The following is a 25,845-nucleotide window of genomic DNA, read 5'->3' on the forward strand; positions in this document are numbered from 1 at the left end:
AAGCAGTGACAGATTTTATTTTCTTGGGCTCCAAGATCACCACAGATGTGACTGTAGCCATGAAATTAAAAGACGCTTGCTCCTTGGGAGGAAAGCTATGGCAACCCTAGACAGCATAGTAAGAAGCAGAGACATCACCTTGCTGACAAAGGTCCGTATAATCAAAGCTATGGTTTTCCCAGTAGTAACGTATGGCTTACTATAAGGAAGAGTAAGAGCTGAGAGCTGGACTATAAGGAAGGCTGAGCGCCGAAGAATTGATGCTTTCAAACTGTGGTGCTGGAGAAGACTCTTACGAGTCCCCTGGACTGCAAGGAGGTCAAATCAGTCCATCCTAAAGGAAATCAACCCTGAGTGCTCATTGGAAGGACAGATACTGAAGCTGAAGCTCAAATATTTTGGCCACCTAATGCGAAGAGAAAACTCTCTGGAAAAGACCCTGATGCTGGGAAAGACTGAAGGCAAAAGGAGAAGGGGACGGCAGAGGATGAGATGGCTAGATAGCATCACTGATGCAATGAATATGGACTTGAGCATGCTCCGGGAGAGAGTGCAGGGCAGGAAGGCCTGGCGTGCTATGGTCCATGGGGTCACGAAGAGTCGGACACGACTGAACGACTGAACAACAAATATATATATATATATATATATATATATATATATATATATATATATAAATAAAAATAAATAAATGTTAAGTAAAGGGAATATATATATAAACATACATACATACATATATTCCCTTTACAAACCAAAATACTTTGGCTGCTTGGAGGGTTTCTTTATCATCATATGTTCTTCATCATAACAAATTATAGTCTGAGGAAAGGCTGTCACAGATATTGCTGTGCATGCCCCTGGTTAGTATATAAAATAAAATCATGCCATATTTAATAGAAGTCAGATGTTTTGATTTTGCCTTTGTCTAGTTTCAGTTGGTACATCAGTTTTTCTGCCATGGTTATTTCCCATTGTTCCATATACCAAGATGAGAAATCTGTGTTTTAACCCCCACTCATCCTTGGAGCTCAGTGGGTAACCTTGGGCCACTCACTAATACTGCAGCCTTGCCTACTTCACAGAGTTGTTGTAAAAATAAAATGGGGAGTGGGAGAGCCATAAGGAAATACCCACTACTTACAAGGGTAGGGAAGACGGAACCACGGTGCAATTGACATGATTTCTCCTCTAGCATCCGTTCTTGCCTTGTATCCATAGGCATTTGCATCATGAGGAAACACATTTGTCACTGTCAGAATGTAACATAGCAGCCAGACCACCAAAATGGCCAGTATGATCTGAAGAGGAGACACAAAGAGATACAGATATTGCTGCTGCCTTCCAAATATACTTATCAGTAAACAAATAAAATCTGAAAAAGTGGATCAACTGCGGGAAGGGCGAATAAATGTCTCTAAAACATAATCTAAATCATATATTCTGCACTTCATATTTATCATACCCATAGCGTTTGAGCTTCTATTGGCCCACATATAGCCCAATCCTGTGAGTGTTTACTCAGAAGTAAGTCCTGCTGAATTCAAGGAGACTTACTCCCAGGAAAATGTGCACAGGATTGCAGCTTGAAAAGAGAAGCAGGAGCAGAATTCTTCTGCTTTCCTATTAATCTCAATATGTCTTGGCTCTCTTTCCATTTTGAAATAAATCATATATCATTCCATAGTATCATATATCATTCCATGATACAAAACCAAATGGTATTCCATCAACATGTTTTGGAAACTTTCTACATGATCCCTCCCTCCCTCCCTCCCTCCCTCTCGCTAAATAAATATGTATTTTCCCCACCCTCATTCATAGTATACAATTTCAAGAAACAAACAACGTATTTTTAAATCTCCTTCTGCTTGCACACTTGGCACCATTTTAATCAATTCCCCATCCCTCCTTTTGTCACAACTTTACTGGTTCCTTCCCTCCTTGAGGTATGACCCCCTTTATGGATGGCCACTGGAGCAAAGCGTCCTCTGTCAGATCATGGAAAACAGAGCCAGGATGCTATACTATCTGGCAAGGGTGGGCAACATGTGGCCCTCCAGATGTTATGGCCTACAACTCCCATCATCCTTCACCATTGACTATGCTGGCTAGGGCTGATGGAAGTTGTAGGCTCAATCACCTGGAGGGCCAGAAGTTGCCCAGCCCTGCATAGGCTGAGGAGACCCATGTTCAAACCCCCGCTCAGCCCTGAAGCTCACTGGGTGCCCTTGGACCAGTCAGGGGCCCTCACCTTAGCCTATCCCACAGGGTGAGAATACAATGGTGGTGGCTGGGAGCCATCTATACCAGCGGTGGGCAGAAAGTAGCTCTCCAGATGATTGGGACTTCAATTCCCAGAAGCCCCTGGCAACATGGCCAATGGCCAGGAATGCCAAGACTTGGAAATCTACCTTCTGCCCATCCCTGATCTATATGTCATTGGAGGACAGGTGGAGTAAAAATGTAATAAACAAAATAAGCCCTCTTTGATAACGGAGTCAAATCATCGAAACCTGACCTATCTGCCAGTGCATAAAGGGAAACACCAACACCCCGCCCCTTACTGGAAACATCTTGAAGATCTGTATACGGATCACAGTGCACCCTTTTCCCCATTTGTAGCCAGGGAGGAGAAAAGACACATTTCGTAGGTACTGAGCAAACAGAACGATTAAAAAAATTGACCTGTTCAAAAAGAGAAAAGAAACATTGTGAAAAGCACAAATCAAGAGCAATCAGTGCAGAAACTTGAGGACCAACATGACTTCAAATGGGATTTCTTTTACGACCGCCAAGAACCTCATGTTATCTAGGCAATTTTGCCTTCTACATGTTTTAAAACAAAAATTGGCATCAGCAGCATGTCACATGAACAAGTCCTGCCCCAAGTCTGTTCTGGCTGGGCTGGAGAGAGAAATTTAACAACATTGGAGAGGATGTGGTCTAATTTTATGAAGTGATTTGTGCTTAGTAATTCCAACTGTACAACTGAGTGTTCCATTCTTTTACAAATTTGCTTCCTTCCCTGCCCCCACCCACCAGATGTCCCCAAATCAGTACAGTACAGTATGTAGTATTTCTGATGCATCTAATGGTGAAAATCATAAGAAAGTTGGACCTATGTGAGCCAGGCAGTTCATCCCCATGGATTTCAGTGGGACTTAACTGCACCAAATTTCCAAATTTCTCTGGATTTTACCTATGTTTGTTTGTTTTAAGATCTGCTTTCATTTTCTGATTTTACCAAGATTTCAGTCGCAGGGGCATATATGTCAGGATGTGAATCAGCAGATCTATGCCCAGTGTCAGCACCTGGAATCCCAAGGCAGCTGCCTTTGCCCCAGTGCCATAGCAGGGCCTACCAGCATTGATTCATGCCTCAGGCCCTCCATATCAGACAGCTGGATCTGCTACCCTCCATTTTCATTTTCCACAAGTACCCTGGGGTGACACTACGCTGGGCACTCCAGGGAACTGTGGGAAATTAAAATGGCAACTCCCAGCCACCTTTGGAGTGTTGCTGCCACTACCAGATAAGCCTGAGGGGAGCTATCAACGTCAGACGGGACCCCTCAGAAATGGAGTTGGCCCTGTTCACGTGTGATGTGATACAGTGATGTAGTGGAGCCAGGGGCAATGACATCATCTGCTACCCCCTCAGGCATCCCTGTTTCCTCTGAGCTTAGCTGAATCCTCACAGTAGCTGGGGGGAAATGAATTTTCCCAGCAACAGTATATTGCTCCTTGTAGTAATGCAGAGTATTTGGGGGGGCTTGGCCTTGAAGGGGCCATTAAGACCCATTAGTTTACAAAAGACCTGCTCCTAGCAGATGAAAACTCCTAAGAACTGGTTTGTTGATATGGATCAACATGGCTGCCTGCAGTTTTGGACTCTCCTTGGTGCCGTGGCTATGGGGACTGTCATGATGACCACCTGCACTTAAAAATTTACCACTACACCACTGATGTTATGTGGTCAGAGCCAACATACTAGAGACACACACACTTTGGAACTTGAACCCTACTGAAATAATCACCAAAGCAATGACTAAGGAAGTCCAATAGTATTCTTCCTTCCACTGACCTTTTATCCATCCCACTCCTCGGAACAACACCATTACAACTAACCAACCGGTGGGCATTTCATATGAAATTTAAGATCCAACGGGAAAGGCTCCAAAATTAGATCCATAAAGCTAACTTCACTGCATCCAGTGGGTATCGCATACAAATGAATCTGGCAGCTGAATGGCCTGTAACTCTCAGTTTAAAGGCCATGCATTTACACACACACACACACAAATGTAAGTGTATGTATTCACAGCCTTTAAGCTATGTTACAAGTAGTTCAGCCACTGTACTCACATGTGTGTAATTCCCAGTGAAGTGGGAATACTATGCATACATTTGTATAAACACACAATCTTCATGCAGATGTACAACAGAACTGCAGAGCTACAAATCTCACAGGAATGAAGATGGAAACATGAGCAACAGTGTTCTCACCATGCCACAGATCTGTTCAGTTTATCTCCAATGCACACCTCTCTAGTATCTTTAATTTAAATACCCACCAGCAAGCTATACTAATTTCTCCTTCTCGTTTTCATCTACACACAGACATAAGCGCGTAAGCGCATGCATGCATGCGCGCACACACACACACACACACATTTTCTGAAGATCGGACCAGCTGAAGAACAACCATCTATAACTTCACTCACTGCTTCACTTGGGTCGGTCTGGCAGTAGAGTGAGATGATGTGGGAGCATTTGGGCGACTGGCCAGTTTGTATCCCTGCAGTTCATTCCTGAGATTCTGCGGTAATTCTGCAACTCTATGGGGTGGGTTTTTTTTCCTACTCTTGTATCAGTCTGAAATTCTGCAGTATAGAAAAAGTAGAGCCTACAGTGCAGCTATGCCCCAGTGCGATCCAGCTCTATCCCCTGCAGCTTGGAACACGGAGAGGCCTATTAAGGAGACAGTGGGTGTGACGGTGAGAGGCCCAATGTAGCTGAGCAAGGCCCCAGGGAGGCCCACCAAGCCAACTGCCACTTCCACCAAGCTGGAAACGATGATTGCTCCTTGGATCTATGGTAGAAATGGGGAAAAGATTAAGTTAAATGGACAGAGATGCAACATGGACCGTTCAACAAGACCAGTAAGGTCACGTTTCACCAAAAATACCAAGGGTTGCCATATGTCCCACTTTACAGAGGATAGGCTGTCATTCGAAGGGCTGTCAGACAGTCCTCTATTTGAAGGCATCCTCCATTGGAAGGGATATCCAGTCCAAGTCTGATTTAAAGATAAAGAACCCTAAGAAGGGAGAGCAAGCAGGGACCTAGAAGCTGCCCATCAACAGTAAGCACCTGGGCAGCAGACTGAGTAGGTAGACAGGTCACCTGGCCACAGTGCTGGGATGTATTGCATTTCTGCTTAAATTATAGTAATAATTTCCAGATTTGCAGCTATACGTATAAATTAGCATATACAAATTTATACAAATCTTTATCTTCTTTTGTTTTCTTTTTTTGGTGATGCATAAGCGGCCACCCTAATCTGTAGCAAGAAATCCCAGATTCTGTGATACATTGTGCAGACTGGTAATATTTGCATGGATTTACTCGTAGGCCTCATTTGGGTTGTGTAATTTTTTAAAGAATTACAATTTTGTTCAACTTTCTTCCTTGCCTGGGATCACTCAGGCTGTAACCTTAAAAACACTCACTGGAGGTAAACTCTACCAAACACAGTAGGAGTTACTTCTGTATAAACATGCAAAGGAGTGCAGTCTAAATCCTATGCACAATTTCCTAGGAGCAAGCCTCATTGAACACAGTCAGAATTACTTCTGAGTAAGCATGCATAGGATTGCACTATTAGTCTCACATCTATAAACCTTGACATGTAGGGAAGGAGCACCTGGATTTAATCTCCATAACCCAAACAAAGTATATTTGATTTAATTATAATTTAAAATATTTGTAAACAGTACACTTCCTAAATGTTTTATCTTGTTCAAAGTCCCATCTAGCTAATCAAGAAGACAAGGAGAAATATGAGATTAAAGATGCAACTCTATACATACTTACCTGGGAGTAAACCCCACTGAACTCAATGGGGCTTGCTTCTGTAAGTAGGCACGTATATGATTGCACTGTTCTTTCTTGATTATTTCACAGAAGGAAATTTTTACTTAGAAATCTCTGGTGTACAGATTCTTGCCAGCCTCTCTTCACAGATCTTTCTGGCAAAATGGATGGGAATTCTCCATTTCTGTTTAACATATTTCCAAATGTATAGCCCCACGGGATTAATTTCAAAGCACTCCTCTGAAAGAAAAGCATTATATTGGGTATGTATTAATTTAGGGAGAAGATTCCTTCCTGACCAGCGTTGCTGTGTTGGGCATGAATCATCCCTACCCAGGCAGACTGGAGACTTGGTTCAACATACTTCTCTTATCCTTGGCTGCCATATATGAGATGTGTTCAGTGGTAATGTCCAGTTTCCATAGATCTCCTCTGCATAATTAAGTAAGAAACACACATGAGAGAAGAAACACGCAAAGTCAGCAGAACTAAGCAGCTTGCATAATAGAGACACAGGGAGAATCTTTTAGTAAATGAAGCTGTTTACCAGAGTACTACTTAACAGACTGGAGCTGAATCTGCAATAAAGTCTAACACACAGTTGCTGCCTGTCACTGAAGCCCCTCTGGGCAAAGTGATCCATGTGATCCGCAATTAGCACAATAAACGCACAACTGCTACTCATTTGCTTCATGCAACCCAGGCATTTCCCCTCCAAGTTATGCTCCTACTGCAGGGATATTGCTGTTTCCCAGCATGGGATGCATAATATTTTGCATATGGGGAATGCAATTCTTCCCCACCCTCTCACAACCTAAGTTCGCCTGACGCCTTCCAGCAGTCTGGCCTGGTTTCCCCATATGTTAGTGTGCCCCATCAGGACCAGCTCCTCCTATTACTTCTCATTTGGCATTGGAGGGTGCGGGGAGACTAGTTTAAAGCTAGTATATCCTTTGAGACCCACAAGGGCTCCAGATGAGGGCAGTAGGGGCTAGAGGCCCCTCCCTGTGATGATCACGCAAAAAACAAACAGGACACCACACATCTCCCATATGGTTGTAGTAAAACTAACTTATAAAGAAGAGGGAGAGGTACAGCCTCCTTTGGAAGGTCGAATTGAACTGGGGTAAAATGTGGAGTGGGGGAGAGTGGAGGTTGATCCTGAAGAGGCCAAGCCTATAACATTCATGAACTGTATCTTTTCAGTACAGCTGGGATCCCTTTTCAGTTTATTTTTTCATTTCATATTGGACTTGCTTGAGCACCACCTTCCACAGGAATATGGTTGGGCATCTTGGCGAGATGGGCCTTCAGGATTCTCTGCTGCTTCAGTGCCCTATCACAAGTTTTTCAGTTTGGGATAATTGTCCCTGTCATTCATTTCCATGGACAGGAAACTGTTGTCAGCATTTGTCTATAATGGCCAATGGCTTGAAAAAAATCAGAATGGGGGGAGGGGGGATTCCCATTGCCAAATGTACTGCTAACTTTCCCCTGACTCTGATGCTTGATCTGTTTTCATCTCTGGAATTTCTGGCCTCTAAGGCCAGAAAAAGAAAAGTTTGGAGAAAAGTCTCCAAACTTTTTTGATCACACACCCCTATCAGTAAAAAAAAATTGAGCACGCACCTCCAATATATGTATATTTATTTATAAATGATATGCGTGTACTACTGTACTAATGTATTATGTACATTATAAAACATATACAAAAATAGAAATTAAAAAAGGATGAGATAATAAATAAATTATTTTAAAAATATTGTTTAATTTATTAATGGTACAAAAAACCTTTTAGTTTTCACTAAAAATATTAATAGTATTTTTAGTGAGAGAAATATGATTGAATATGCTTCATTATTTTTGAAAATCTTGGTTTAACACTTTGTGATACAGTGATTTGAAGGTCTGGTTCTAAGTTCAGTTTATTTCGATACTTGGTTTTAACGCAGGCTGACCATACGTATCGTTTTAAACAGGACAGTACCAGTTTTTTCACATTTCCTGACCGTCCCGTCATTTTAATATAAATGTCAATTTTGTCCTGTTTTTATTTTTTTGTAAAAAACTGAACGCATTTATCATAAGGCTCTATGCTAATCAATGCGTGCAGTAAAACAACTAGTGTGACGAAAGAGGAAGTTCCATTTACTTTATCCAGTCAGGGCCAGGCTTCTTGAGGTAGCGACGATCAGATGACGCCCCCTTGCTTGTCTGCAGTGGTGGGGAATTCAAGAGGCGGTCGCTAAGCCCCATTCAGCACGTGGGAGCCAGGAGGGTGAATCTTACTGTTATTTCTACCATCATTCCGCCCATAGAGATTCTTTCTGCCCTACAGTTTGATTTGGACTTTTCAGACTCATATTTCGGTTCAACGGGCTGTTAGCTAATTTTTTTATTACAGCGGAACTCTCCAGTGTGACATTAGCATATACCGGCTTGTGATAGCAGTCGGGGTGTTCATTCCTTTTTCTTTTCTATGTTTATGATTTTTTGCAGTCTGACCACTGCAGTCCTACATTAGAGTGTTCAGTGTGGTATGCCATACAGATTTGTTTACTGCTCATGTGATATTTTATAAGTATTTTATATATGTATATTTATGAGTGTTTTTTTGTGTATATGCAATAAATTAGTGTTATTCATTTGCGCCCCTTTCCATGTTCTTTTGCAGTGAGTTTAGGTTGTTTTTTACGTCTCTTATAGCCTGAGAGACCACAAAGGGAGCTTCAGTTGTTTTGTTATATTGTGTAGTACACAATAGGAAGTACAGCACCTGTCGAGAGAATATTTTCTGTTATGAATGGTATGTGGTCAAAGGAGGAATCTAGATTAAGTGTTGAGACAATGAGGGCTATGTTAGTTGTAAAACAAAATTGTGTAATGGAGTGTAAGAAGTTTTATGATAAGGGGTTGAAAGACCGAAATTTTCTATGTAAGATTACTTCATCGGAGAAATATTCATGGTACGATCGTGGTGAAATAGTCTATGTCTACGTCTACCTAAATTTTTGTATGAGTTCTGTCACTCAACAATAATTGTTAGCTCAATATGTTCATGTAATAAAACTTTTGTTATCGTCTTACTTTTTCATGAATACGGAATATCACATAACCCCATCCCGTTTTTGTCATCCCAATATCCCGTTTTTGTCTCAAGGAAATATGGTCAGCCTATTTTAATGGCTGTTATATCAGAAAAAGACACCTCACAAAGATACATAGATCCAAATGGAAGAAGTACATTTTTGGCTACACTTACTAAATCATGATACTCATTTTTCAATCCCATCCACCAATTATGCAAGGGTTTTTGTTGAAATTCAGCTACTAAATTTCCATCTTCCCTGATGTCCATCAGTTGTTCTTGGAAACTAATCAGAAGGTGTTGCAGAAGGTTTTTATAGTTTTAACAAATGGTTCCAAAACCCACTGAAAATCTTCATCTGGAAGATTTTAAAACAGGTTAGAAAATCCCGTTTCCAAGTTTTTTAAGTGTGCAGATATGAGAGTTTTTATAGGTGACATACTTACATAGTTTTCGGCAACAAAATCACATACTGATAGAACGAGTTTCTTTTTCAAATAAGTTACTTTCCCACTCATTGTTAAAACATCACCTTTACCTTGAAGGGTCAGATTAAGGGCACAAACCTATGCATGTTTAGACAGAGAAAAGGCCTACAACTCCCATGCTGGGAATTGTAGGCCTTTTCTCTGTCTAAACATGCATAGGATTGCACCTTAACTGTGTTTATTTTTTTGAAAATACCTGCTAGGCAGCATACTACCGACAGCCACTTGTCATCACAGAAAAGGTCTGAAAAGGGCAGCAGCTGCTCCAGTGCTGTGGCCAAGCAAGCAACTGCGCCGTCCTCTGCTGTGCCTGGCACAGACTGGCGCAGTTGCTCTCGGTGGCTGCGGCAGAGGCAGGATAGGACTGGAGCCGAGGGAGAAATGTCCTGGCGCGTCCCTCTCAGCTCCCACCCCTTCCTGCTGCCTCTGCCGCTGCCCTCATTGCACACAACGGCAGCTCATTGGGGCAGCAGGAGGCAGCTCAATTATGAGGCGGCTCGTGAACCCCGATGGATCATCTTGCGCACCCCACTTTGAAGACTACTGCTCTTAGGTACTACTCTAAAATTGGAATCTTCAATTGGAATGACAGTAGGTGAGCACAAATAGACATTTGTTAATTCAAAAGGTTTATATCCCACCTTTCCACCATTTAGATTTTCAAGGCATCTTACAAACATAATTATTTTATTTATTCATTCATTTATTAGTAGTAGTAGTACTTGTATACCGCTCAATATAATAAAATCTCTAATGTAAAACTATAAACAATAAACCAAAACAAATAACACCACTTAAAACCAAAACAAACTCATAGGCAGACAGCAGCTAAGAGCAGATATAGATCAGTTGTCACTCAAGATGAAAAGGACACACTTAGCCTGGTCTCCGAAACATAATAATGATGGTGCTAGACAAATATGTTTAGGAGGGAGTTCCATCATTAGAGCGCCACCACAGAGAAGACCTGTCTCTGGGAGCCACTTATTTAACATTTGAAGGTGGCAGGGGGTAGCCAAAGAAAAACCTCTGATGAAGATGTCAGCTCAGAGTTAGTTTCCTATGGGAGAAGGTGATTTATTGCTCAATTCTATGCATGAAGTAAGCGTCAATGATTTCAAAAGGACTTACCTCCTAGTAAGTGCACACAGGCGGCTTTTGTCCACGAGGCATTTATCGTGCACTTGTCACCCTCTACTCACAGTTCCTAATCATTTTTTTAGATGACATCGTGACTCCAGTTTTGCTTCTGTGTCTAAACAGCACTTTTGGTGAATTTTTTAAAGCAGGAAAATGTGGTATTTAAATGTAAAAATGAAAGAAAGCACAATTTCCTCTTGTGTATTTGTGCTATTCCACTACACCACAGTGCCATCTAGAGGTTTTGTAGTGGAAAAGCAGGAAAGGAAACACTCTTTGTGTAGTGCTCTGATCTCAATTCTGTGACAAAACCGGACGTAGATACAGCCGATTAATAGCTGATTAACAGCCTCATGTAGAAAAGCGCAGGATTGCAGCCTTAGATACCTTTAGGTCAGGAATAGGGCTGGTGAGAGTTGGGAGTCCCACAACATCTGGAGGGGCCATAGGTTTCCCACACCACTGTTATGTTCATATGGGGAAAGATCCTTTGGATACGAAGTAGTAACTAACCATGTGGGGAGCTAGTCATCCCACCAGTGGTCAAGAGAACTGTACCATTCCCCTGCTTCCCCAGATTTCTGGACAGGTGCAGATGTGTGTCAAAATTCTCCTCACTACAAGGCAGGGTGTTACAGAAGATAAACCTTCCGTCCGGTTACATGTAGATAAGAACATAAAAAGAGCCATGCTGGATCAGACTAAGGGTCCACCTAGTCTGGCATCCTGTTCACACAGTGGCCAACCAGCTGCCCACAGGAAGCCCACACGCAGGACACGATTGCAACAGCACCCTCCTGCCCATGTTCCCCAGCAACTGGTGTATGTAGGCATACTGCCTCTGGTACTGAAGGTAGCACATAGCCATCAAGACTAGTAGCCATTGATAGCCTTCTCCTTCAGGAATTTGTCCAGTCCCCTTCTAAGGCCATCCAAATTGGTGGCTATCACTCCATCTTGTGGAAGGGAATTCCATATAATATAGTACATCACCTTTTGGAAAGTGGTTGACTTTATTCCCTCAAGTTTGAATTACCTTCTGGAGGACATTTCCATTTATCCAGGGCCAGGATAGATTTGGCAGGAACCAGGAATGCCAATGCGCTGGCTTGAAACAGAGGAAGTCTGGATTGTCAAACAGAAAGAGCACAATTGGTTACCATTTGCTGACTACTACAACTTGCTCCTTTTACGTTCACCAAAAGGGCAAGCTGGGCAAAACATACCTAATCCCCATGGTGCTTTGGATGAGAGTGGTGATTCCCACGCAACTGAAGATGGTGCCTATGAGCTGGCTGATGGTGTACTGGTCCTTCCCTACACACAGGGATTCTGCCAGGAGGAAAGGAACAGCGATGGTACCACTGAAACAGGTCAAATAATGCTGGAGGGAAAATTTGGAGGGAGGGTGGGTCAAAACAGCACACTATTAGATACATTCACAAAACTGAAACCACAGTAAGGTTCCCCTTACATTCCTAACTAAAAGAAGCCCTCTCCTCTATGGTACACAGATAGTACGTCTCATCTTGTTTTATAAATGCTATGAATCTCTGTATCTAGCAAGTAATATTTTCTCCTCTGTTGTGCTTTCCTATTGGACCTAGCAGATTTTTGAGAAATATATTATATATGTCTGCAAAACACTACACAAAGAAATGCCCTTAGGACGCAATCCTATGGCTGCTAGTCAGCTGCTAGATGGCCATAGGATTGGTCGGTTCCTGGAGAACTGATCTCCACCCCTTCCCACGCTGCCTCATAGGCAGCGCAGATCAGCCCTGCACTCCGCACTCGTAAGAGCAGCATGGGGTGGGGAAAACAGGGCATTCCCGGGGGCAGAGTGGGGAGGTCAGAAGTGCCGGTATGACACTTCCTACGTGTCGTCCAGCTGCCCCTTCCTGCGCTCCAAGGTCCCACGGTTAGACAGCCGTGAAAGCAGGGCAGTGGGAGCGTGGAGATCTGCTCCTCCCATCCTGTACTGGATAGGGGGTCGCCCCCAGGATCAGAGGTGACCGTCGATTGTGATAGGATTGCTCCCTCCGAGTTCTATATTACCCCTTCTAATAGTGAATTCAAGTGGTGAGTGCTGACAGAACTGTAGCCAAAATGGGGCCACTGATAAAAAAGGGGTATCAATATGCTCAAGGGAACCCTGAAGTTGGCAGAAGTACAAAACACCTTTTTTCAACCTAAGGGGTCAAGAAAAAAATATTAAATGTCCAAATGCCTTTGCTATAGCCCTTTCCCCACTTAGTATTATTTAAAATACACATGCATTTGTTTGTGTATATGACTGAAGTGTGGGTAAACACACAGTTTAGCACTGAACAAGTAACTGGGATTATAGGACACTATTTGGGAGTTATGAGGGCGACACAGTATATTGTTCATCTCTGCAGAAAATGTCAGAGATTCAAAAAAAATATGCATTTGACATAAATGAATTAAAATGCAGGGGAAACATCTGAAAGTGTAAATAAGGCAAACAGATGTACAGAAGTTAATACTGCAGATCAACAAAGCAGATTACTTCATCACTGTAAACAATAGAGGGAATGCTACAAGCACCATATATGCCCTCACAGAAACGGTACTACCTGTACCTTTTAAACAACGGTACAATTGATAAGGAAATGTCAGGTAATCTTAAGAGTGAGGTTGATAGAGCAGTTTGAGAAGCAATCAGCATGAGAATCCTTTAGACTAAACATGCAGAAAAGCTATGAGGAACAGCTGAGTTTCTTTGTCCCAGTCCCATTACAAGTGGAGCTTGATCAACTTGTTACCTGAAATCCCAACAGGATGCAGAGATACCATGGAGGTGCATCTTCAATTGTATAGAGCATATCAAAACCTTTCTGTTCATGGGATACTGCTGAGCCTGCATGATTCCCATCTCCTGCCTTTTGCTGAAAAAGAAGGGGGAGGTCTGGAGCATTAGAAATGGAATGCTGGAGGGGCTCATGTTATAGCTTAAAGCAGGTGTCGTGGCAATGCTTGCGTATGCCACAATGAGAAGGATGTGCTAGCTCTGAGCAAGGCAGGTGGAATGCAATGTCCCAACACTAGTCACATTCCAACTGTACTCAATAGTACCTGTGTTTACTGTAGACCCTTTTTCTTGGGGATGGTGTGGGGGCAATGATTAACCATTTTATCACTTTATATTTTTTTTGTTTGTTTATTTTAAAAAATGTTCAGCAGTATATGACTCCATTAAATGAATAAATAAATTTATATCCCACTTTTCCTCCAAGGAGCCCAAGGTAGGATGCATGATCCTCGTCTTCTCCAGTTTTATCTTCACAACAACCCTGTGAGATAGGTTATGCTGAGATTCTGTGACTGGCTCAAAGTGAGCTTCATGGCTAAGTGGGGACTAGAATCTGGATCTCCTGTGTCTCAGTCTAACACTCTAACTACTACACCACACTGGCTCCATTTTATTTCTCTTACCTAATCTAATTTATAGCAGAAACTAAAAGCCAGGTTTTAATATCCAGGTGAGGAGATGATGCCTAGGAAAACTTACAACTGGATAGAGGCTTTATAACAAGGATACCCAGCCTTTTTCCCCCCAGGGGCTGAATCCGGTGTCCCAGCCTCCAGTGAAGACACTGCTGTTTCTCTGTCATTAATAGCAGTGGGAAAACTGTGATCTCAGAGGTCATATATATATATATATAGTTTATATATTGAGTAAACAGGACTAACAGTAGCATAAGTAACATTAACATACTAACAAGGACTACCACCTATTGGAAGCCTATGAACATTTATAGATACTGGAGTATCCCAAAAGACTGGGGAGCCATAAAATGAAGTCTACAGATGCTCAACGGCTGAGGTGCCCTTTGAGTCCATGAAACAAGCACTACTGAGTGCACTATTGCATACGAGTGTCTCCTCTGAGGAAGGCTTGGAGGATGGCCAAAAGGGAGAAGGCCTTTTCAGTAGTGGCCCTCCCCCAATTGTGGAATGCTCTCCCTAGTGAGGCCCATCTGGCATCAACATTGGTGTCTTTTTGGTGCCAGGTTAAGACTTTCTTCTATTCCCAGGCATTTGATATCACATGACAGGCTCCCTAATACGTCAGCTGAATTGTTTTAGTTGTCACCAAAACAACTGTCACTGATATTTTAGTTGTTTTATGGGGAACGGTATTTTAGCGGATAATTGTTTTGAGCTGCTTTAAATTTTGTATGCTTTAATTTTGTTGTAAGACACCTTGAGTCTTTTTTGAGAAAGGTGTCTGTCAAGAATTATGGCCTGTTTTCTATCAAGGGATTAGGCCCTGTTGTCTCATCTAATGCAACCACCTGGAATTGTATGTTATCTAGAGGCTCCCTTTGCGCAAGGCCAGGTGCAGTCCCTGTTAATTGGGAAGTGCTAACAGCTGGAGTTGGTGGGGAGTTCCAGCCTCTTGGAGGCAAGGGCAGTCCACCCAGGGGCTGAGCCTGTGATTGGCTAATGGACAATCTGCCCTGGGTTGCCAGGGCTGGGCTTTAAAAGAAGGCTGAAGTGGAGGCCTGGTGTCTCCCTTTGTCCTGGTGGTTCTGAACCTGTTGATGGGTGGTTTCTATCCTGGGAGACCCATACTTAGGTATGTTAAGGATAGGCCAGATAGCTTAATTATTTTGCCTGGGTGTGTGTTTATAAAGTTCTCTGTGTATGTTTGAGTCATTTGGCTTTGTACCCTCTTGTGCAACTTGCTACTTCCATTCTTCCCTTTCCCTCTACCCCTTTATTTTTACCTTAATAATCCTTTATCCAACCTCAGTTGGTGTGTTTTCTCTGCATAACATCAGTGCTAATTTCAGTGCCTCTTGGCCTAGGAGAGTGGCTACTGAGTATTTGGGGGGACTGGAAGGTAAGGTTTGGCCACTCCTATTTTGTAGGAGAGTTGGAATTCGTTCCAGAGCGATCCTGCCTTGCAGGAAGGTTGCAGCAATCCTTCACAGTGTCTAAGAAATCTTAAAGCGTTAACACTGCAGGCAGGGTTTGGGGGGCATAGACCTTAATTTGGGGAAAATATTGCAAACCAATGTTTTGGAACCAAATCCGCATGTTTTGTGTTTTACATTTATTCCTGGATCAGATCTTTTAAACACAGGAATGATGATAACAGCAAATCTCCATGCAAACAAGAACCACTGCAAACTCCTAGAGACTGCTGCAGGTGAGTTGAACACAACTGACATTACCAAGCAACAGGCTGTTGTGACCTGATCCGATACCTGTCAGGCTGGAGCAAGCACAGATCTATGAAACTGTCCAACAGCCATAGTATTAGGTAACTCCCTAGATTCCTAAGAGATACTTCCTTTGTGCCCCTCCAAAACACTGTAAAGCAATTTGGCAGGCTTCTGCATTTAAAGGCATGCTGATCAGTTGACAGTGACAGGCAAAATGCAAAGCAAGAAAAACAGGTTTATAAGAATGCTGTGTTCAATATTATATTCTGAACTAGACAACATCGGAACACCGCTGAGTGCAACCATGCTTTACTCTGCTGAAGTAAAGGTGAAATTGAAATCCAATTGTTACCTTTTGCGAGGCTCCCACTGATTATGTTTTCTGTTGCAACTTCCTCTGTTTTATGTAAGAGCTTATCCCCTCCCCAAAATTCGCAGATTCCTTGCCCACAAATCCAATCAAAATCCATGAGAAGAAAGGGCGGAGGAGGAGGAGGAAGAAGTGGTGGAAGGAGAAAATGTTGCAAACCAAGTTCCGTAGCTTTAACGCCACTCCCACCAGTAAGAGTTATAATATCTCTAGATTGGAATACATGACTTGGGAGTGCACAGAAACTACAATCACCGGGAAAAAGCTGACATAAAAGTAATTTGATAAAAAACAGAATATTGAGAGAGAAATAGCACCAGGGTAACAGATTGGGGAGTGCGTTGTGTGCAGCGCATATGCGCCAGATGTTACACTTCCAGGATAAAAAGCTAGTGTATATTGGCCCCTGGTGGGTGGAATGTAAATGGAGCAAAGTTTATTTCCAGAATGGCACAAACAGCAAGCATTCAACAGCCAGGGAGAAGAGCAGGAAAAGCAGATGGAGAACATTTGTATTCTCATGCCTGTTTAAGATATTGTGCTTCAGGACTTTAGAGAGTCTAATATCCACTAAGTAACTTAATTCTAGTATTGCAACTGGGGCTGCAAGGGTAACCCACCCCATAGCAACTGAGAAGCCCACCAGGGAGTGGAAGTTCGTACTTCAAAGTACAGATTACTAAACATTCTTCATCCCTCCTAAGCGCCCCAGAAAAAGAGATGGGTGTACAGTGCATGCCCTCCCACCCCATGGCACATAGGGAAACTGTGTGCTTGTTAAACAGACACACCCTTACTCAGCAAGTAATAGTGTCTCATACAAAGGGGACACAGCGTAGGTATGCACTTGAGTTACCAGGCTTCGTGTTGCCAACATAGCCTAAGTAACCTAGCTAAGCTCCCACCAGGCATTTGGAAAGGCAAAAGGGAACCCAGCCACCTTTGCAGTGAACACCACAAACTCCACCTACTGGAACTGCTGGCCAAATACCTGTGACCCACTCTTCTTTGGAAGATCACAGCCCGGGCATGTCAAGCAGAAGCAACAGCACCTAGGGGCAGAGTTCTATTGCAGCTCCCTTCATTGGATGGGTGAGAATTGTCCTGACAACATTAGACATCAGGAGAACTACCAGGTGAAGTACACACTCAATAAGAGAGCTGGGAGCTTGGCCGGAGATGCAACAACCTCACAACCATCTCACAATACGCAGAAGCATCATACGGGATGACCCAACCGGCTCAGTATGGGATGAGAATGCAGTGGGGAAATAGCATATACAGAATGCTCCCCACACATGTCAAAACTCCTTGCCTGTGAAATGCTGGCATGCCAGGGAGACAGGTACCATTCTAACTTTTCCTGTCTCATGCTAGCTTTGTGCTGGGTGGGGAGGGGAGAGAAGGAATATCCAGAAATAACTTCAGTCAGACTTGGCAGCCCTACAATTTGCACTGGGGTTGTATTCTGAATTGTCTTTGTATTTTTGCCTCACACAGTCCCAATCTGGAGGCTTTTCATTGTACTGCACTCATACTGAAAGGCTTTGAGCATGAGCATAGTGTACAATAGAAATGTGTCTGTATGTTATATTCGTTTTGCAGGAGAAACTTCATATTTGGGAAATATGGAAATTGGTATTCAATATGGAGAATAAAAATGGTATTTATATAATGTTTGAGTGCTCAGAGTACTTCTCTGGTATAATTTCATTAACCATTATTAAAGTCGTGTAACATAGGTTACTTGGGGAAATAGAGTAAAGTAATATAAGGTTGGCTACATATTCCATTCATACAGACGCTGTAGCTTTGACTCTTTTATGTGAGGGGACATCCCTTCATCTTTTGTTGGGATTTGACAGTCCCAAAGGTATGCTATAGCTTGGCCTCAGGGTGCCTAACTTTATTTACAAAAATGTAAATAAACTAGGGATAAGTATCAGATCTAATGCGATAACATGGCAAGAAGTGACTTATCAAGTGTCACTTCCTAGAGGAATGGCAGATTAATGCTTTTGAAAAACACATTACAGGGAGAAGTGCCAGTGAAGGGCTTTTGTTGGGCAGACAGTGTTTATCCAAAAGTATGCATGCACACAAATGCCTGTACCTGTGCGCAACTACATGTTTTAGTGATGCACGCTATGTGCGAGCAAAAGAATGAAATCAGCTCCACCAACTCCAAACCTCACCAGCCGCCACTGGTTGGGCAATATGGGTAGGAGTCCTGAGTTCCAGGTGTGGGGCTGGGTGGGTGGAGGCCAGAAATGGCAGAGTGTGACGAGTCAGGCCCCAAGAAGACTACTAAGGTTCTTCAGTGAATACAGCATTTGCCTGCTGTCACTAGATCGATCTGAGAAGAAGCCAATAATCCAGACACCCTAAAGGGTGGAGTATTAAATCTATTACATAAATTAGGATGATTTGAAGGTTTGTTTATAACATTTTATCTGCTGGTGTTATGTTTTATATTATGCTATATGTTCGTATATTTTGGGTTGTATCCACCTAAGTCCTATTCATTTCAACGGGTGTAATCTAAGTGGGACTAACATGGGATACAACTTATATCTGAGTGTTAAAGATATAAGTTTTATATCTTATATCTTTATATAAGATTCTAGTGTGCCTGATCTTCTAGTGTGCCTGATCTTGTCTGAACTCAGAAGCTAAGCAGGGTCAGCCCTGGTTAGTACTTGGATGGGAGACTGCTGGGAATTAGGCTTCCGGCATTGAGCAGGGGGTTGGCCTTGATGGTCTTGTAGGCCCCTTCCAAAACCTATGGTTCTATGATTGTTTTGATATTTTAGGGCCCAATCCTATGGGTTGCACCCTTGCAAGCTAGAAGCCTCTGAAGTCGTCAGAGGCTTTCGTGTATCCGATGCCCTGCCGTACTGAAGCCAGCTGAAGCCAGCAGGGTGGGAAGAGCTACAGAGGCGATCTTTGCCTCCCTGTCCTCCGATCCTCACATTTTTCTAGGGATGTCAGAGAATTCCGCCACGGATCTTGGTGAGGCCGAATGCCAGTGCATTTAGCCCCCCAAAATCTGTGGCGGAACGGCCTGCCACCCCCCGCCACCCCGCAGATCCCCCCCAGGATGAGACTTACCTGGGGCAGATCTTCCGGGCGGCGGTGGCCGCGGCGGCCGGTCTTCTGACTGGCTGCCACCGCCGCCATTTCCAGGCTTGTGAAAAAAACAACAACGATGTGATAGGCTACGTAAAGATTTACGTAGCCTATCATGGCTAGGTTTAAAAAAAAAGAAAAAAAAGACGTGATAGGCTATGTAAATCTTTATGTAGCCTATCATGGTTGGCGGTGGGTTTAAAAAAAAAACGCGTACGCAAATGGCGGCTATGGCTGCCGCCATTTGCATTCCATCTTTTTACCATCTTAATCTACGTAAATATTTACGTAGACTATGACGGCGAAAATCAAGGGGAACGCAAATACCATAGTGGGCGCTATTTGCGTCCCCTTTTGATTTGCCGTTTTAGCCTATGTAAAGATTTACGTAGGCTAAAACGGTGAATGAAAAAGGGACGCAAATATGCGTTCCCCTTTATTTTCGCCGTCATAGTCTATGTAAATATTTACGTAGATTAAGACGGCCAAAAAGAAGGAACGCAAATGGCAGCGGCCATAGCCACCGCCATTTGCGTACGCGGTTTTGTTTTGTTTTTTTACCCAGAGCCCTCCACGGCCGGAAATCCGGCTGCGGATGGCTCTGGCCTGGCCAGGCCTGGCCGGCTGCTCCGTGGAGCTGCGGCAGAGCACAGCCGGCCGTTCGAGGATTCCGGGGGGAGGAACGGAGCGCCTTCCCCCGGCCAGGAGTCCGGGGGGAGGGACGGAACGCCTCCCCCCCACCATCAACATAATCCGCGCAAGGTAAGTCACTTTCATACATCCCTACATTTTTCACTAGATGAGCTTTTTTGCCCGTCCAGTTACAGTACTAAGGAAGGAGAGGGAAGGAGGCTAGAAGAGGCACAGGAGAGCTCATATTGTGGCCTCTCCCGTTTCCTCCCCACCCACCAACAGACCCCCTTTTCTTCCTCTCCGAGTTCGAGTTTCTAATCTCATAGGCCAGACAGTGGGGTTCTTTCCCCACTGGCTGCGAGGGTGCAGGAGAGAGCAGATCTCCAGCTCCCCCTTCCAAGGTCAGAGCACTGTCTCCAGCTTCAGAGGGGGGAATCTGAGGTATAGAGATTTCTGAGGTATGGAGATTTATTTGATCAACGTAAAGCCAGATTGCCCAGTATTCCTTATTTGATGAGATCTCATTTATTTTAAAGAGAATACCCCTTGTTCAATGAAGCTGTCATGTTCTGGAAAGCCATACATGTTCCTCAGAACTCTATGCAACATGCACTTCTGCTTTGATCCAGTGCTCCTGTTCCACAATGGTCAAAAACAAGTGTCATCCAGCTTCATTCTCCGTTTGTTTCCTTGCCCTCTTCTAATAGCCCAAAAAAATATCCCACCTTAACCTTTGCTTTAAGCCATACTTACAATGTGTAAGCAAGAAATTTGAAACAGTGAATTTACCTTGAAGTGAGGGGGACCTTCGGAGCGGCTTCCCATTCCTATGCAAAGCAGGGCCAGGGTTTCTAAAGGAAGAGAAAAATTGACAGCAGGCAATTTTAATACTTATAATCTTAGGAAGGACTTTAGTCAACATACCAAAGATTGTTTGTCAATCTATAACTGCAGCCACTGGCTGCTGATTGTGAAATAAGTAGTATGGTTTTGAAAGTTCACACATTAATCCCTATTCATTGGGACATTACGCGGGTAAAACCGAACCTCCCCCACTTCCTGCAGTGACAGCTTTTCACAGCTCTGTTGGATAAACATTATAAGAATAGAGTTATTGAATAACTGACTGGCTAGCTGATAGTTTACTTAAAAAATCAACTCAGTGATGTATACAGCAGCTGGGATCAAACATGTGTCAGTCTGTTGGAATCCTCACTAATGCAAATATCTGAGCTAACACAGTTATAATAGATGAATAGGTGGCAAAAACCCAAGTCAACCCACACTGTTTTCCTTCATGTTCTTCTCTAGCTCTCCTTCTCATACAATACTACCTTCCTCCACATACAGCTACCCTTCCCCAAATTTTACCAACCATTCACTTATCCTTCCCTCTGTAACCCCATTACACTTTTCCGAATTATCATCACTTTGTAGAACTCCACAGACTAATTTCAGTATGCACTGAGCTGTTAAGGGTCTGAATAAGATCAGACTGCTTTAGACTTCATTAGTGATATTTTTGTCTTAGTTATTTGAGAGTGAAAGACTCTCAGAGTAGAGTCATAAAGTAGAATAGAAAATAAACATATTAGTTGCTTTTGCTGTGAGACAAGGTAGGTAGGTAAAGATATATTTTATCAGACTTGCCTGTTTAGAATTTGCAGGGTTTTGGAATATAGAAGATTTCATCAGGCATAAGAAAGTATGTCGGCACCAGTGCTCACCCCTCTTGCTGTTCGTCACACTTTGCTTTGTCTTCGTTTGTCCCATGCTAGCCTCTCTTAAGCAAGTGTGCTGCTTTTCGTGTATATCTCCAAGTGCAAAGGTGCTTCGTGACTCAGGACTCCCTGGTGTTTTGTTTTTGCTTTTTAAATAACACTAAACATGCATACAGAGTGCTATGCACCCTCATATACTTTTGCTTGAATGTGGAAAGCCCCTACCCACCCCAAATCAGGGAGGAACCTTGAGAGATCTCCATGGCTTGTGCAGTAGTCATGGCAGTGCAGGGTCAGAAACAAGCCTTCTCCATAAGAAAGAAATAAGGTATCTATTGGTGGGGAGTGACATTGAATGTATGTAAAATTGGCTTAAGAAAGTTTTATAACTGACGTAGGGGGGAAAGGCTGCAGTAGTGGAAGGGTGAGACAATAATTTATGGTAGGAAATTGAGGCCTAACCATATCAGAGCACAATGAGTACAGGTTATGCGCATGCGATTTGTGCTATTGCCAGAAACAAATAACATGAAAATCAGTTGTTGGTTTTCCAAGATAATGACAGCTCTTGCACAAGATAAAATTAATTTTCTAAGAGTTCAGTTAGGCTGGCCTAATAAAAAGAGTACAGGACACACTTGGATGCGAAGTATCATTGTCAAGGATAACGGCCTGCTTTCCGCCATAAGATCGGGTCAGGCTGTCATGTCGGATGTAACCACCTGGAACTTGTAATCTAGAGGCTCCTCGGCCCTTTGCCCAAGGCCAGACGCAGCCCCTGCTACTTAGAAAGTGCCAACAGCTGGAGGTGGTGGGGAGTTCTAGCTGCTCGGAGGCCAGGGCGGTCCACCCAGAGACTGAGCCAGTGATTGGCTGAGACAAAATCTGCCCTGGGTTGCCAGGGCTGGGCTTTAAAAGAGGGCTGAGGTCGAGGCATGGGGTCTCCCTTCATCCTGGTGGTCCTGGACCTGCAGATGGCTGGCTGCTATCCAGGGAGATCCATACTTAGGTATGCAAGGATAGGCCAAGTAGATTTATTATTTTGCTTGGGTGTGCATTCATGAAGCTCACTGTATATAGTTAAGTGATTTAGCTTTGTACCCTCTGTGTAACTTGCTATTTCCATTCTTCCCTTTCCCTCTATCTCTTTATTTTGATCTTAATAAACCTTTATCCAACCTCTAGTTGGTGTGATCTCTCTGCATAAACTCAGTGCTCATTTCAGTACTTCTTAGCTTAAGAGGGTAGCTACTGGGTATTTGGGGGGACTGAAAGGCCAGGTTTGGCCAGTCCTGTTTTTGGGAAGGGGGTCCCAGGATTGGGTCCTGGGCGGTCCTCCCTCGCAGGGAGGTTGGGGCCGGTCCTGGTGGCGGGGATCCTCCTTCCCTTTTCCTTCCTTGACAAATCATCCATTCCATTTTATTTTGTTCTAAACAAAATAAAGCGTCTTTACAATGCCACAGCAAAAGTTGATTTACAGGATCAGGCTGAATGTTATTCAGGTTCATGCACCACCATCACTGTCCTGTTTTCCTAGGCTAGGATAGGTTTGCTACATAGGCACCGGAATCCTTGAAAGCATTGTGGGAGTCTTTGTAGGAGAGTCAAGATATCTGCCTAGTCATGACTGACTGCCATGTAAATGACAGAATATGGCCTCCTCTATCTTGGTTACCCCCACAAAATTCTGAGAAGTTGAGATACCTCCCCCCCCCCCAATGAAGTGCACATTTATAACTTTTATGACTGCTGAAAATATATGGGCAGTTCTGCTAGCTATTAGGAACAAGAGGATGAGAGGTTACTGCCTCTTTAATCATTCCACTCTCCCCATGGCTCCTCAATCCCTTATCTTCCTCCTCTACATGAACAAGCCCAGTGACCTTCTACAAATCCCAATTCTCTTCCAGTTCATGACATATTAAACAAAACCAACAGATTTCTGTCTCCACATCAGTACAAATGTGCAACCAAAATAATGTAAGCAAAATATATATAGAAACTACAGTAGTTTACATTATAGTTTTTTGAAGATATGTTTCCCCAAGCCACATATGAAAGAATCCTAGACCCTGGGAAGATCATATATTAAGAGGCCAGTCTGACACTTTAATCTCTTGGTTGTACTAAATTGCTGGTGAGGCCAGGGGACAGAAGGGCCAAAAAGCCCTTCTTTGTTGCAGTGGTGCAAGGGATACTCATGGGGGGAGTCTTATATCCTTCAGACCCTTCCCCAAAGCCAACCCAGACTAAGAGCTTTTCTATACAAGGCTGTTAATCGGCTGTTAATCCACTGTATCTACTTTCTGTTTCATTGCAGAATTGAGATCTGAACACTACATGAGGAGTGTTTCCTGCTTTTCTGCTACATAACCTGTAGCTGGCATTGTGGTATAGCGGTATAGCACAAATATACACGAGGAAATTGCGCTTTGTTTTGCTTCCACAATTAAATGCCACATTTTCCCTGCTCTAAAAAAAAGTTGCCGAAAGTGCTAGTTAGGCACAGAAGGGCATGACATCATCTAAAGAACCGATAAACAACCGTGAAATGATGAGCACACAATAAATGCCTCAAAAGCCTTGAGCAGCACCTGCTTCCCTTGCCTCAGTGCACTTCTGCTCTAGCCAGGTGGTCTGTATGCAGCTTAGTCGGGGACTCTCCCTTCTTGCCAGGCAAATGCTGACCCACATCTTCACTGCCTAGCTGGAGCTCAGAGCTGGGTGGTCATGTGCCCTATTGAAAGAGGGCATCCTCTATTTGAAGGCTTGTCAGAGGACAGTCCTTTGTTTGAAGTGCTTTCGTGTCCAAGCTGGTTTAAAGAGAATGAACCCTTAAAAAGGAGAGCAGAGCCAGGGGCCTTGAAATTGCCTATCAACAGCACCTGGACAGCAGATTGAGCAGACCGACAGGTCATATGGTCACAGTCTTCCTTAGAGGTATTATACTTTTATTTAAATTAGAGTAATTATTTCTAAATCTTCATCTCTCAATATAAATTAGTATGCGCACATTTTATGCAAATGTGTGTTCTCGTTTGTCCTCTGTTTTGGTGATGCATTTCCTCTTTTTTGGCCATGCTTAAGTGGCCACTCTAGAGCTGGGCTACAGGTTAAGTTCACTGCCATGACATAATGACATGGAGTGTGTTCCTACACATTACAGGGGAGAGGGAGAACTCAATATGGCAGTGCCATGTTCATCCCTGTATTTCATGTAACATCCAGTTTCTTCCCAAGAAGTGCACAGAAGATGGCTTTGCTTGAGATACGAGGTTTGCACCTTAAGCGTAATCTAGCTTTGAGTAGCTAGACCGAGGCTGCTGCTAGATGACAAATGCATACGGAATAACCAGGAACTGGATCCTTTCTGTATGTTTCCCCAGTTGCAAACTTCCTAGATGTAGGTATACTCCTAGTAATAACATGACTACTGTCAACAAGAAGAGGAAGAAGAAAATCACCGTGCCGATTTGCTTGTATGACCCTGATTTGCACGTAACACCAGTTCATGGGTGCATGGGTTAAAGAACTCATGAATGGGCAGGGCTGCACAGGAGCGAGTGAGTGCGCTGCTTCCTGCCCATTTACCTCTTCCGCTTTGCATCCGCTTTTCAAAACAACTCGGGCTCATCTACTTGAGCCATTTACTCCGGTGCCACTGCAATGGGCGGACCTTTTGGACGTATGACCAGTGTGGTGTAGTGGCAAGTGTGTTGGACTGGGAGCCAGGAGAACCGGGTTCTAGTCCCCACTCAGCCATCGAAACTCACTGGGTGACTGGGCCAGTCACAGACTCTCAGCCCAACCTACCTCACAGGGCTGCTGTTGTGAGGATAAAATGGAGGAGGAGGAGGAGAATGTAAGCTGCCTTGGGTTCCTTGCAAGAGGAAAAAGGGTGGGATAGAAATGCAATAATAATAAATAAATAAATAAATAAATATGATGCAGTCGCTGCTTTACAGCCACACCGCAGCTTTCA

General features: G+C 43.4%; 2 protein-coding genes across 5 annotated transcripts in view; one reads left to right on the plus strand and one right to left on the minus strand.

Annotated features, from left to right (window-relative positions):
• SLC23A1 (solute carrier family 23 member 1) overlaps window positions 1–25,845 on the minus strand; it is a 62,762-nt gene that overhangs the window by 17,987 nt on the left and 18,930 nt on the right. The window contains exons 1-9 of one of the 3 annotated variants that reach the window (XM_084825920.1): window positions 20,932–21,001; window positions 19,492–19,567; window positions 13,602–13,724; window positions 12,039–12,196; window positions 11,849–11,937; window positions 6,461–6,528; window positions 4,911–5,092; window positions 2,565–2,685; window positions 1,142–1,298 (exon numbers count right to left, since the gene is read on the minus strand). In XM_084825920.1, coding sequence (XP_084682046.1) covers window positions 1,142–1,298; window positions 2,565–2,685; window positions 4,911–5,092; window positions 6,461–6,528; window positions 11,849–11,937; window positions 12,039–12,196; window positions 13,602–13,724; window positions 19,492–19,560 — 967 coding nt within the window. In that variant the 5' untranslated portion in view covers window positions 19,561–19,567; window positions 20,932–21,001. Of the gene's footprint in view, window positions 1–1,141; window positions 1,299–2,564; window positions 2,686–4,910; window positions 5,093–6,460; window positions 6,529–11,848; window positions 11,938–12,038; window positions 12,197–13,601; window positions 13,725–16,362; window positions 16,550–19,491; window positions 19,568–20,931; window positions 21,002–25,845 lie in introns of those variants that run through there. The other 2 variants (XM_084825910.1, XM_084825930.1) reach the window with 2 other exon arrangements.
• The window catches only part of CPB2 (carboxypeptidase B2), a 48,690-nt gene continuing 42,947 nt past the window's right edge, over window positions 20,103–25,845 (plus strand). For both annotated transcript variants that reach the window (XM_084825964.1, XM_084825972.1), the window contains exon 1: window positions 20,103–20,271. The gene's annotated coding sequence lies outside the window, so the exon portion shown is untranslated. The remainder of the gene's footprint in view (window positions 20,272–25,845) is intronic.

The sequence above is a fragment of the Heloderma suspectum genome, chromosome 1, assembly GCF_057233095.1.
Source record: "Heloderma suspectum isolate Gila_16-S chromosome 1, 16-S_ref, whole genome shotgun sequence".
In the NCBI taxonomy this organism is placed as follows: Eukaryota; Metazoa; Chordata; class Lepidosauria; order Squamata; family Helodermatidae; genus Heloderma; species Heloderma suspectum.